This window comes from Myotis davidii, unplaced genomic scaffold, assembly GCF_000327345.1.
Source record: "Myotis davidii unplaced genomic scaffold, ASM32734v1 scaffold323, whole genome shotgun sequence".
NCBI classification, from domain to species: domain Eukaryota; kingdom Metazoa; phylum Chordata; class Mammalia; order Chiroptera; family Vespertilionidae; genus Myotis; species Myotis davidii.
In genome coordinates, this window is record NW_006295491.1 from 970,489 (window position 1) to 984,514 (window position 14,026).

Consider the following 14,026-nt stretch of genomic DNA (forward strand, 5'->3'; position numbering starts at 1 on the left):
ATAAAAATAAGATTCTTTTTAAAAAGCTGCTGATGTAGTATTAAAGTATAATAATAACAGCACCATTTATTAAATGTTACTTATATGCCAGATGCTGGAATGCAATAAGCTTTATAAAATGCTGAGCATTCCATAAACCTTACTGATTCTTCAAACATTTATACTATGAGGGAGAGAGATGAGGCTCAGAGAGGTTAAATAATTTGCCAGGATCCCACAGCAAGAACAGGGAAGAATATGGATTCAGAACCTTGCGTGTCCAACTCCACGTGGTCTTAACCAAAGCAATTACATCTCTAAAAGCAAGCCCACACAATTAAAATACAGGCCACTTTCTTTACATCACAAAGAGTTCTAATAAAAATTTTAAGTTAAATTTTTAAGTGTCTCAAAGGCATAGACACTGACTATTCTTTTTGTGAATGTAATAACTCCCTTTATCACAAAAGGTGTCTATTTTTAGGGGAGGAATCTTTAATGAGATTAAAAACTTTTTCCAAGGAGTTATACCAATCTGAATAGAATACTTCTACGTAAAAGGATTGGCATTATTTCTGGAATTTCTAATTACATTTTATTCAATTCCAGTGGGGAAAACTATCTCTTGGCATTTCGACTAATTTACCTCGAACAGCCCAGGGAGACTGCTTGGGACAGAGCGGGACAGACTCACTAAAAAAACAAGACCACGCTGCCTAGACCACTGATAAAGAGGAAGGAGCATCTATTGTTAGGTTGCTTCCTACAGCAAATAAGTCTCCATTCAAAATCTACTTAAAAATGCACTCTGATTGGTTTAATTTTAACTTAGTTGGAGGTTCTCTGTGGTCTCCCTCTTCCTGTTATTCAAGTTATTCTAGAGCAGCAGTTCTCAACCTGTGGGTCGCCACCCCTTTGGCAGTCGAACAACCCTTTCACAGGGGTCACCTAAGACCATCCTGCATATCAGATATTTACATTACGATTCATAACAGTAGCAACATCACAGTTATGAAGTAGCAACAAAAACAATTTTGTTTGGGTCACAACATGAGGAACTGTATTTAAAGGGCCAGAAGGTTCAGAACCACTGCTCTAGAGCTCACAGTGTATCTTTGGAGAGTTAAGTGAGGAGAAAGAAGAAAATGCCCAAGGCAGTTAAATATGTGTATTAGAAACACACAGGGTATCCCCCAAAAAATGTATGCACACTTTTAATGGCTGATAGCTCAATTTTGAAAATGAAATGTATTTTAATAAACACTGCCTTTGTAATCATTCAAAGTGTGTATATACATTTTGGGGGACACATGTAGTTGTATACCTACGTGTGTTTACATGTATATGCGTGTGTGTTTTTAACAGGGGCTCCACTTTTGAGTGGATCCACACACACAGAATGCCTGTAAGGAAAACAGCGATATACAAAGAGCCACGGAGTGAACACTAAGGCACGGCGGCCAAGAACCCCGTCAAACAACATCCTCGCCCCATGACATGTTTCTTCCTGCTCCGAAGTGTTGACGCGAGACCTCCTGAGCCTCCAGGCTTGGGAATTCCAGAGTCACCCTAACTCACAGATGCGGTGACTGTCACAGGAACTGAGTGGCTTGCGAAACACATGAAGCCAGTTCAGCAAGAGAAGATCCTTTTTTGATGTATTTGTTTTTATCTCCTCTTGCCCTAAAAAGAATTTGATGGCGCCAAGGAATCTTAAGAGAATAATTCTGGGGCCTCAAATTTTATGGTCTTCTACATAGGCCTGATTTCAATCGCTATTTCTTCACTCACGTGTATCCAAATCATCAAATTAAAATGATCTATGGGCTAACAGGAACCACGGGCTCCTGTTGCATTCATTAATTGGGAAAATCTGCTCTATATACCAAATGCCTGGAATATAAAAATGAGAGCGCCACATATATTACAGAAAGACACTTGAAATATGAATCAGCGAGGCCCATATGCCATATGTCTAGTGTGTAAGCATTCTTTTTTTCTGTTTAAAGACGACACCCTACCCGGGAAGGGCAAGCTTTGGTGAGCTGGAATTCGCCAGTTGTGAAATTAATCGTCTGCATGTCGGCGCCAAACCTATAAAGAAAAAAATGTTTAAAATAGCATTTAAGTTGCCAATAAAGAATAAAACGTGTGTGCACATATATATATATTTTATATTTGTGAGCACATGTACTTGCACATAAACTACTCTGTCCCAGCCCCCGCACCGTGCCTGGCATACGGTAAGTGCTCAATGATGTGGGCAGCACGGATGGGAATGTAAAGAAGAATATGGTGACAATGACAAAAGCTCAACCTGCGAAACAATTTTTTTTTCTCTGAATGGTTCCTAACTATGGAACCTGACAGGAAGGGACTCTGAACCAAGGGTCATTTCGTCTCCTGGTTTAATGTCCAGTGGACATTTGGCAATGTCTAGAAATATTTTTGGTGTCACAGCTGGGGAGGTCCAAGTGGCATCTATTGGGTAGAAGTCAGAGATGCTGCTAAACAGCGTTCGAAGCACAGGCCAGCCCTCCCCCTGCCCCCGACAGAGAATCATCGGGTCCAAAATGTCAATAGTGCCGAAGTTGAAAACCTTAGGATGAGGGTAGGTCCTACTGAACCCAAAGGAAGAAACACTCTAAGCAAAACTGTGATTGTGCGAAAATAAGATATAACAGACACGAACTAACAGTATCCTCATCGTGCCCTATTTAACTGCACTAGATTAAAATATATCAAAACACTAAACTCATGTCTTATGTGAGCCAGATTCTAGGAGTATTTGTGAAAAATTCATGATTGCCAAGGTTCCCTAACCAGGAAAAGTATAGTCTGCAGGGAAATGGACTTGACGTATTAACCCTGAAAATGCCACGTAACAGACAGAATTGGTAATTGCCAACAGGTTATATGAACCAAGGGGCTGGGTGCCCAAGGTGCACGGTTAATACTGCATGCACCCACATGTAGAGTCCAGGTGGAAAGCAGAAAGGATGTGAAATAATTCCGAGTCTGAATGGTGTTTCCCAAACCACCCATCAGAAAGTCTTACCATTTGTGGAGCAGACGCACGGCAGCCGCGGGCTTAGGATACAAGGAGAGAGGCAGCAGCTGCAAGGACACCGGCAGAGAGGAAGGGTTCTGCACCACGAAGTACTTCACCTGGACACGGGAGAGGAAAATGAGCCCCCGGGGCAGGACCCAGCACCACCCCTGCAATATTCCTGCGAAGAGCTGCATGACCTGAATGTAGTCACAAGGAGCCACCACACAGATCAAATTGAGGGACACTCTAGGAAATAAATGGCCCCCACACTTCAAAAATGCCTATGCCATGAAAGACAAAGAAAGGCTGAGGAAGGTTACAGGAGAGGAGAAAGACTTGACCATGCAATGCAAGATCCTGAATCGGATCCTGAACCAAGGAGGAAAAATGGCTATAAAGTATGTCGTTGGGATGACTAGACATTTTTGAATATAGACCAAACATTAGATAACATTATTAGGATTAATGTTACACTTTCTAATTCTGATAAGTATACTCTGGTATTTAAGATGCACCTGCTCTTAGGAACTTTACACTGACACAGTCAGAGGGAAGGGGTATAATGTGTGACACTCAAATGGCTCATAAAAATATATGTGTGGGTGGACAGAGAAGGGCGATAACAAAGTAGGCGTGGCAAACATTAAATATGGATTGAGTCTTTGTGAAGGGCAATTGGACGTTCTTGGATTTACTCTTAAAATTGTTGTCTATGTTAAAATTATTTCAAACTTAAAAATTTTAAAAGTAGACTTAGAATGTCATCCCCAAGGAACCCAGTGAGTGCCTGGTGAAGTCTAAATTATCACTCAGATCATATATGAGATGTGTCTTTGGCAATGAGGCTTGTGAGGTGGAGTGCAAGCCTGCTGGTGTCACTTCTCTCGCTTTGCACGTGTCACCCTTGTCAATGGGACACACACCCAGGAAGGAAGTCCACACCCAGGATGAAGGACGGACAGGCAGAATGAGCCCGGGCTGCTGATGGCATCACAGGGCCGCTTCAGCAGCTCTGGACTTCTTCCCCAGGAGCTCCTCGCTATGAAACAAACTAACGCTTATTTAAGTGAATGTTAGTCTGAATTTTCTGTTTTGCAGTTGAAGACTTTCTCAACTGAAAAGATTTTTGAGTTGGACACAAACTTCATAAAATGTATTTGTTCTATGCACTTCAGCCTGTTTAGAGTCTTATTCCTTCTTTTGTTCTTCTGATACCTCCCTACTAAGCATCAAGTGGCATATGTGTGTCATTTAAAGTGAATTTAAGTTAATTTTGTTCCTGAAACAATGTTCTCAAGGTGGAAAGACTCGTGTAACTTAAAAACCCGAGATGGGGTGTCACTGACAAAGGGGTTAGAAGACACAGGCTCCTCACCACGCTGTTCCGAAGGGCAGTTGCGCTGAAGTTCAACGTGAGGCCCGGCTCTGTGACCAAACGAGGCAGAAAGAAAGCAAAGGATTCCGACTCCTTGGATTTCTTCAAGGGGGCAAACCGCGTCATTCCTAAAACAGTCCTCCTGTGTAATTCATAAAGAAAGGCAATATTATAAGAAACAATTTTGACACAAAAAAGAGGAAATCATTAGATATATCATTCCTCCTTGAAGGAACAAGCAAGGGGTCTTGGGAAAAAACAGCTTATTCTGGGTCTGGGGAAGAGTAAGCACAAGATGATACTGGAACAGCCTGTGTTACTAGAAAGCAAGGAAGGTTAAAAAATAACGGGAGCCCTGGCCAGTGTGGGTAGTTGGTTGGAGCATCATCCTGTACACTGAACGGTTGCAGGTTCAATTCTGGGTCAGGGCACATACCAGGTTCAATCCCCAGTGGGGACATTCACAGAAGGTAACCAATCGATGTTCTCCTTCACATCAATGTTTCTCTTTCACTCTCTTTCTACTTCCCCCAACCCCCCTTCTCCTCTCTCTAAAATCTGTAAGTATATCCTCAGGTGAGGATTTTTTTTAAAAAATGAAAAGGATATGTCAAAGAAACCCACAAACTAGCCTGAAGGGGGTCCCATCAGCCAAATCTGGGACAAATTAGCATAAAAAATAATAATGGTGCCTAGCCAGTGTGGCTCAGTGGTTGAGTGTGGACCTATGAACCAGAAGGTCACAGTTCAATTCCAGGTCAGGGCACATGCCTGGGTTGCGTCTTGATCCCCATTAGGGGGGCATGCAGGAGGCAACCAATTGATGATTCTCTCTCATCATTGATGTTTCTCTCTCTCTCTCCCTCTCCCTTCCTCTCCGAAATCAATAAAATATATTATACATATTAAAATAATAATAATGATAATAATGATCAAAGAAACCATAGAGATGCTCAATAAGAATATAAAAATGAAGAAGATATTTACAAACATCACCATTTTGTGGCCATCAACTAATAACTGATCAGGATAAGGATTATCAATGAATGCTAAAAGCATGGGTGAAACATTCTTAGGGAACAGTAAATTTATATGATCTCAAATTACCATACATGTATTTATTAACTGCAAAAGGAAATACATAACAACAATGGAGAAAGATCTGTCACATCTACAAAGGAGAGTGTCAAATGACTCAACTAGCAATGTCAGTAATGGACAAATCGGTGTCCTTCCTGAGGTGACGAAATGATAAGGACACAAGACCAACCAAGTACTTTGCACTCTTCCCAAAAATGCCTAACATGAATGTAAACTTGACAAAGTAATTAAAAAAATCCAAAGTGTTGAACATTCTATAAGATAACTTGTGGGGACTCTTAAAATGTGAACATTATGAAAGTTGAAGAAAGGTGGAGACGCTGTTCCAAAGAAAATTAAGGAAACAGACAACCCAATGCAATGCATGATCCTTGAATAGATCCTGGGCTTTAAAAAAAGGAAAAAGAAAAAGACAGCTATAACAGGTATTTGTGGGTGAACTAGGGAAATCTGAATAGAGGCTGAGTATAAGATGGTATAATTGGGTCAATGTTAAGTTTGTTGGGTATGTAATGGCAGTGTAGTAATATGTACCAGAATATTCACCTTAGGAAAGAAAGTATTTCCTAATAAAGTATTGAGGGTTGAAGTATCATGATATCTACAGCTTAAAAAGGTGTGCATGTTTGTGTGCACATGAACACAGTTACAGATGTAGGGAGGGAAATAAAGCAACTGTAACATGTGAACCACAGTTGACTCTAAATGCAATACTGTATTTGAGTAGTCACTGTACTATTCTTTCAATTTTCCTGAGGTTTGAAATTTGTCAAAATAAAAAGCTAGAGAGAAATATCAATTACTAAAAATTCAGTGCTGCAAGCTCAACAAAGTAGCATGTAATTGTGTCTCCTTTATGCTGACTAAAAGAAATGAAGAAAGGGGAAGACCTACTTGCAGACGTCACTGTTTTTAAATTTCTTCCATCTTTCATACAATTTATTTGCAAGTTCAAAATCCACATCCCAGGTAGACTGATCCAGAGAAAGGCTCCCTTCCCAATGAGGATTTTCTAAAAGTGAAATCAGATGTAATGTTTACATTTACAGAAAACACAATGCAACTAGCAAATACTGCCAAGGCTACTGTTAAACTCAAACTGACAGGAGTGTCGAGTCGATGTATGCTCTGTCCTCTGACTGCTTTATTGAAAGTCCCTCTGATTCAATGGCAAATGATAATATATCAAATCAAACAAACATGTATAAAACAAAACTAAATTGAATTATGTAAAGGTAGTAACAGAAAAGACACATGGCTCATGAATACAGCCTGAAACAAGTTGAAATTACACACGGAACATTTTTAATAGCTTTAAATCTAAAACGCTAAATGTATCCTTGTAAATGCCAGTGATCACTGAAGTCTTTCGGGTTACCATGTAGAATGCTGATGAACAAATCCTCAAAAGAGGGCAGAGACCAAGGGCTCAGTCTAGAGAAAGGTGTATATTTATATGTATATTTATATTTATTTATATTCATATTTATAAACTGGCCACTTATTCAGCTTGCCCTCTCTATTTATTCTGTCTTGTCTGTGCTAAAGAGCGTATCAGAGTGAACAAGTGAGAATTTCCCCAAAGAACCCTCTGGACTGCAATCCTCTCCTTAGATTGGACATTTCAATAAATCAAAAGGCAGGAACAAAACTAGGAACAGCTTCCACATCAACCCTATGGCCTTCAGTCTCACACAACGACTAGCACTCCCATAAGATGTTTATGCTCCTGTAGCTAAAGTCTTCAAAGGCAAGTCCAAATTACTTTTAATAACTTCTAGTCAACTCTTTGTTTAAAAGGACCAGAATTCGGAATCTTCCCATTTTTCCTGATAGTAAGGTTGCTAGGATGATCAAATAATGTGTTGGAAAAAATCCACAAGGACCTCAGGATGTTTCTGGAGGATTCCTAACAATGTCATGCCATTCTGTTAGGGATCATGCTCTTTAAGAATAGAATATGATGCAATTCCGTTCACAGGGCTGATTATTACCCCATCTACCAATGCTAATTCTCCTCCCTACTTCCCACCCAACCCCCAACTAGAGTTCTACAGAAAGCTCAGGGCAAAATACTTACCTGCTTTTGATTTTCCCATGAAATAATGCATGCCACAATGTGCTATCACTTCAAAACCCAGACTCCCTTCCTAGATTGAAAAGTAATATATGAATAACTTAAAACACAGCACTACACATAAAAATCCTAATGCACTCAAATGCAAAGCAGACATTGGCCTCCACCTAAGTGAACTTCCGTTTAACCAGAAGCTAAACCACCAGAAAGTGATTTCTTGGTTCCCTGTAACCCTCAAATGAGAGGTCTGCACTGCCTCTCACAGGGAGGATTCTGTTCAGTAATCATAGTGACAACCACTGGGCCCAAAAGACACCAAGCTGCCTTCAGAATTGAAGATGAAATTAGTGTCAGGACATTCTTAGTAGGTTTTTTGAAAACTGTACTGGAATCCTCTGAGAAACAGTAAAAAAATAAAATAAAATAGGTAACTCCTAAGCTACTCAGGACATTCAAATCAGTGTCCCATTTCCTAGAGGTAAGGAAAGCATACACTTGATACTCCCACCCATACCTGACACCTGCCTGCTCCCTCCCACAGTCCTCTCCTTATAAACATCTCTTGATTAAAAAAAATAAAATTTCTAAGAAATCTTCCCTACTCAAAATATGGACAAATGGAATTAACTTTATATTTTGTTTAGTTTTCAGAAGTCCTACTGTTAGGCTCATAGCTGAACATGAGGCATTTCTATCTATAAAACACCAATGCTAATAAGTGAGAAAAATCATAAAGATGGTTGCATGAATGTCTCATAAAAATTAGAATCCAGAGTTGTAAGAATAGCTTGGATCAAAAAGAAGCAATAACAGTAACTAAATGAAAGGAAAGAAATATTAAGGGAAAAAAATGAGACATGTTTAAGATAAGATCTAAATTAAATACCATTTCCTCAGATTTTATAAAGCATTTTCTTCCTTGCCAGCCCCTTCAGGCTTTGGATTTGTCCACTGAAGACATTCAAGGATCACGAGCAGCTAAGAGTCACTTACCAGAGGTCCAAATAAAGCATTTAACCATCTTATTTATCTCAATTGCAAGTATGTGCTCAGAGCTCAATTGTGTTTTCTATAGCAAGCACACATTCCTTGCTCTACAAATTGTGGAAATAAATGAAAACTGAAATCAACCTACTTGTGATGTTTTATTTCACTCAAGAACCTCAAATTTCTTTATGAAAAACTGTAACTCCAAATAAAGATTTCTACATCTAAAAAATTCACCATCTATGATTGGCCTGGTAATATATATCCTTCAAGAGTCTTAAAGAACATGAGCTTAAGTTAGTCAATAAAACCAAGCACTACAACTTAATAGAAATAATAATTATGACAAAAATTATAATACATATATAGTTTCATGAACGATACCTTGGTCGGTGCAGAGTAAATCTGTAGAGGTATAGCAAACATAGCACCTATGTTTGTAGTCAAAAATACATTGGTGAATAGATTTATGGCAATGTTTTTAACAGCAACTTTCAAAGAAAATATATTCCAACAGCCTGGAGGTAGAAATAAAGGGCCAGTGAAATTCAGAATCTAAAGACAAAAAAAAAAAAAGAAGCAAGAGAAATTACTTTCCTAACACTAATGATGATTAAAATCATTATAAAGTATAATACTAAAATTTTATACTTTGAGAAATATAATTTTACTCAATTATTTCCAGGTCAAAAATTGAACTATTTGTATATAAATGATAGGCTTCAAATAATGTTTAAAATGCAACTGTTTGTAAATTTCACAAAAGTAGGTGTATAATTTTCATAGGTGGTATTTTGCAAAAACCTACTCTTTTATTGTGAACTGGGCTTATTTTTACTAAATACAATCTTTTTAGTATAAATTATATATAATAAAATGTTTTAATAATGGTAAGAGCAAATATCTCTAAGGATATACCCGGGTCCCTCTGAGGTCCTTGAACAATAGTTTAGAAAAGAGAGAGATCAATCCTAAAAGTAATTCTGAAAACTTCAAAAGAAAAATACTTGCTTTAAAATTGGTAAGTATTAACTTTTGTAAATATTCATTTCATAGTATCTGACCGTAAACAAAGCTTGAAATAAAATGGGCTAAAACCTGGATGAAAATACCATGTGTACCTTCAAAAAGTGCTTGGCCTCCTTGGAGACAAACACATCGTTTAATACGACACTGCGGTCAAAATGGTTGAGGTACCACATTGTCCAAACTCCCGAAGTGTTCTCATGGGTCTCCAGGTGGAACTGGGCCGCAGAAGAGTCCATTCTAAAGTACCTGTGAACACAGCACGTGCATCAGCCCCGAGAGTAAGACAACTGCTGGCATTCGAAGGAGCCTCAATCACAAAAAGAGTAGCATCATAGAACGTCAGAGAATGGATGTTAGCACTGGGAGCGACCGCACAGGTCACCTCAGCCTCCATTCCCACCAGTAGAGCATCTGAAGGACAGAGGCCGCCAGGCAAAACCAGGACCAGGTGCAGGCGAGAAACATGGCGAGAGGGTTTCTCCTCCCACACCTGGCTGTCTGGCCCAGGGCTGATTTCGTGAACTGAAGCATTCACCTTCCTCTTTCCCATTCTGCAAACAACCCCTGTCTCTGGCTGTCAGCGGTGTGAAGGCAAGGAACGCAGCCCAGGGAACCATACTAGCCCTAGTTGTATTTTTTAATCATTTCTGAACAAACACACACATAACCTATACGACTTCAGGGAACGTGGGGTTGACCTACCCTGGGACCACCGGAGAGGAGAGGCATGCTGTTAGTGTCGGAGTGTTGTTTGTTTTCTTCGTCACTTCTTTCGTGCCACTATCACATGATGGAGCTGTTTGGGGGTATAAAGAAATAAGTGTCAAGTATAATATCTTTTATTTCACTATGCCTAAACAAAAACAAGATTGTGTGTTATTTATAACCTTCTAATTATTCCACTGTTTTTGTCTCCATTAAAAATCATACACGAGACATAAATGGGAAAATCCTTTCTCAAACCTTATCTTCTTTCCTGGCTTGCTGGCAATGATCTCAAACAGGGTATCTGCCACCCCAACGTACCCCTCCTTTTATAAACCAACCTCTCACTTCTCTGGGGGGGAAATAGTCAATGCGCTGAGGCTTTCTTTTAATAAAGATCTGCCTTCACCAGAAGTAAGAGGGAAGCCCGCAGGCCTGCCAGAGATGAGAGGTGATGGCTGAAGCCCAGCTGGGCGGAGCGAGAGGAACGTGCGGAGGCAAGAGCAGGACAGAAATACGGCCTCAGCGATAAGGCGGAGCCTCTCGGAGGCAGGGGGATGCGTTTCAGACACTGCGGCTTTATCCAAGCAACAAGCCGCCCTTGAGCGGGGCCATACTATTCATTAAATCACTGGGATTGAAATCTTAACTCTAATAAAGGGTGTCCCAAAATTCACGCAAGAAGTAATTTTGATAGAAAACACAGGTTTATAATTAAAACTTGTACATTCTTTTTTTAAAAAAATATATTTTATTGATTTTTTACAGAGAGGAAGGGAGAGAGATAGAGAGCCAGAAACATCGATGAGAGGGAAACATTGATCAGCCGCCTCCTGCACATCTCCTACTGGGGATGTACCCACAACCCAGGTACATGCCCTTGACCGGAATCGAACCTGGGACCCTTCAGTCCGCAGGCCGACGCTCTATCCACTGAGCCAAACCGGTTTCGGCAACTTGTACATTCTTTATTGATTCATAAAGTAAACAGTATAGGGTTATGTATGAATAGCATATTGGGTAAACTGGATTATCATGTGGCGATAGCGAGCACCATTAACTGTTATTGCCCGAGCAGCCGCATTTTCGAAGAAGAATGGTCCGATGATGCCTCCAGCCCAAAATCCACACCAAACAGTGACATGTTGTGGATGCATTTGTTTCTCAATAATCACGCGTGGATTTTCTGAACCCCAAATGTGACAATTTCGTCGATTAACCAAGCCATCAAAATAAAAATGAGCCTCATCAAAATTCAGCCACATTTATGCAAAATGGTCATGGAAAATTTCAACAAAAGAGTGCGTATGTGCTGGCAAAGCCGTGGAGGCCATTTACCCGATATCCTACTCCATACATAACCCTATACTGTATACATTATGAATCAATAAAAAATTTACAATTTTTAATTATAAACCTGTGTTTTCTATCAAAATTACTTCTTGCGTGAATTTTGGGACACCCTTTTTAAATACTCAACTGGTTCTTTTTAAGCTATATGAATGATAAGAAAAATTACAACATGAATAAAGATGTGAAAATTAAATCTACTTTTCCCTCCTGACTTCCCAATTATCTCAGAGGAACAGCTGCTAACAGATTCATGAGCATCCTTCCAGTTTTTCTATTTCGTATACAAGCGCATGGGTACCCTTAAAGACCCAAATGTACACACGCCGCCTTCATTGCATGTCCATGTATGCTTTTCAATAGCCGCAGAGTATACCCCGTGGATGAACTACAGTTTAACCAGGCTCCTATCATGATGTCTATGTTAGCTCTGTTGTCACAAACAATGCACATTCTGTAGGCAGAGCTTTGAATATAACCTACCTGTAGGTAAGTTCCTAGAAGTAGAATTAAGGACTGAAGAATACATACGGGCATTTTAAATGTTCATAGATTGCCAATTTTCCCTCCAAAACACACACACACACACACACAAAAAAACCTGTGCCAATATACTCTTATCAAAAACATGAATGGTGTTTTTTCCCCTAATCATTATCAACACAGGATGTTAACAATTTTTTTATTTTTATCAATCCAAGTAATAAATTATATTTCACTTGTCCCTTTAAATTCACTTTCCTTTCCATATAAGTGACATGTTTTCATGTTTAAAAATTCATTTGCATTTCTTTTTAAAAAATATATTTTCATTTATTTTATTTCATTATATTTTTTAGAGAGAGAAAGGAAGGGAGAAGGAGAAACATATTTGAGAGATAAACATTGATTGGCTGCCTCCTGAATGGCCCCCACTGAGGATCGAGCCCACAACATGGCATGTACCCTGATCGGAAATCAAACCAGCAACCTCTTGGTGCATGGGTGACACTCAACCACTGAGCCACACTGGCTGTGCTGTTTGCATTTCTTTACAGAAATCTTCTTAACTATGAGTACGAACCAAAAGGTAGGATTGGGTTCATGCTCACCAGACCTTCTGCATCGCAGTCTACACAAAGCATCAAACTAAGGCAGCACAATCTCTCTATCGGTGAAGGGAGTATCTCCAAACACATTTACATTCTGGTCTTTCAAATCCCCCACTGAGTTACTCTTTAAACTCAAAATCCTCTGCGTGTGGCAGAATAGAAGTGGCAGAGACAAGCATCTTCTCCATCCTGCTCTCAGCACGATGAAGGCTGCGATATGGAGAGCAAGCCCACTCCCTTAGAACACTGCCTTCTCTGCAGTGCTAAGTGCTCCCACAGAAAGAACTGCCATCGATAACAAACATAAGAAGGCAATCTCCACTATTTTTAAAATCTGTACCTTTGCAAGTAAAAGAGGCAATTTTTGTAAAGTTCGTTGTAGAGGAAGGTAGGAGCACCGGTTCAAATTGCAGAGACAGAGCGTCTCTCTGTGAGAAATGATGGACATCCTGCAACAAGAGCAAAAAATCCAGTTAGCACTCTCGGCCAGGCCACTGTGCATCTAATGTGAATCAACTCTGTGAAATAACTAAGGAGCTCAGACTGGCATTCATATAGCAACTGCGCAGCACATGTGTCTACAACAGTACGAAGCAGGTGCTGACAACCTTCATCCGACTAGGGGTTCAAGCAACAGAAAGGGGTTGCAATGAAAGCAACAGAGAATAGAGATAAGTGTTTCTGTATCTGTTCCTAAAAATTCCTCATGTTCTACAATGAAATACACTTGTGAGTTTAATATTTACTAGATATAAAGCATTTACAATTACCTGTATCCATATAAGGCTGTTTCCTGAATGTAATATATACATATTTACGGCTGAATCATCTGTCCAAAAGAATCAGAGTGAGGAGGTTAAAACAAAAAGTACCTCATTTTGCAACACTACAATTGAAACTTGGAGCTATTTCTGCAGGGTCTTCTTTTAAGTCACAAGAAAAAGGATCCTTACAAAATATTAACCTACCAACACAGCCTCTGCAAATGATAAATAAATGCTGAGTGTAGGGTCGGGACACTGCTCCTCTGGCCGCAACCAACTGCCTGGACAGCTGCAAATATGGCTTTGCTCTCCTGGTGATTAGTCAGCCCCTCATTTCCTTATTTAGACAACCATACTTGGGGGGAAATAAAACCCTGGGATCTCAAACCAGAGGCTTCCTTTCAAGCCTCACCAACAGATGTGCTCCCTATGGGGCAGGCGTCTTTTCTACTTTGATGTCTACCTGGCCGTTCTGAGAATCACCAAAAGCTTGCAACATGGAGACAGGAAAGCTCT

General features: G+C 39.8%; 1 protein-coding gene across 1 annotated transcript in view; it reads right to left on the bottom strand.

Annotated features, from left to right (window-relative positions):
* The window catches only part of KIAA0922 (KIAA0922 ortholog), a gene marked incomplete at its 5' end in the record, with an annotated part of 146,494 nt that overhangs the window by 34,127 nt on the left and 98,341 nt on the right, over positions 1-14,026 (bottom strand). The window contains 10 exons of the mRNA XM_015568041.1: positions 2,001-2,073; positions 3,038-3,147; positions 4,407-4,548; positions 6,402-6,519; positions 7,588-7,657; positions 8,956-9,126; positions 9,693-9,846; positions 10,303-10,396; positions 13,087-13,195; positions 13,517-13,575. Of these exons, the coding sequence (XP_015423527.1) occupies positions 2,001-2,073; positions 3,038-3,147; positions 4,407-4,548; positions 6,402-6,519; positions 7,588-7,657; positions 8,956-9,126; positions 9,693-9,846; positions 10,303-10,396; positions 13,087-13,195; positions 13,517-13,575 (1,100 nt within the window). The remainder of the gene's footprint in view (positions 1-2,000; positions 2,074-3,037; positions 3,148-4,406; positions 4,549-6,401; positions 6,520-7,587; positions 7,658-8,955; positions 9,127-9,692; positions 9,847-10,302; positions 10,397-13,086; positions 13,196-13,516; positions 13,576-14,026) is intronic.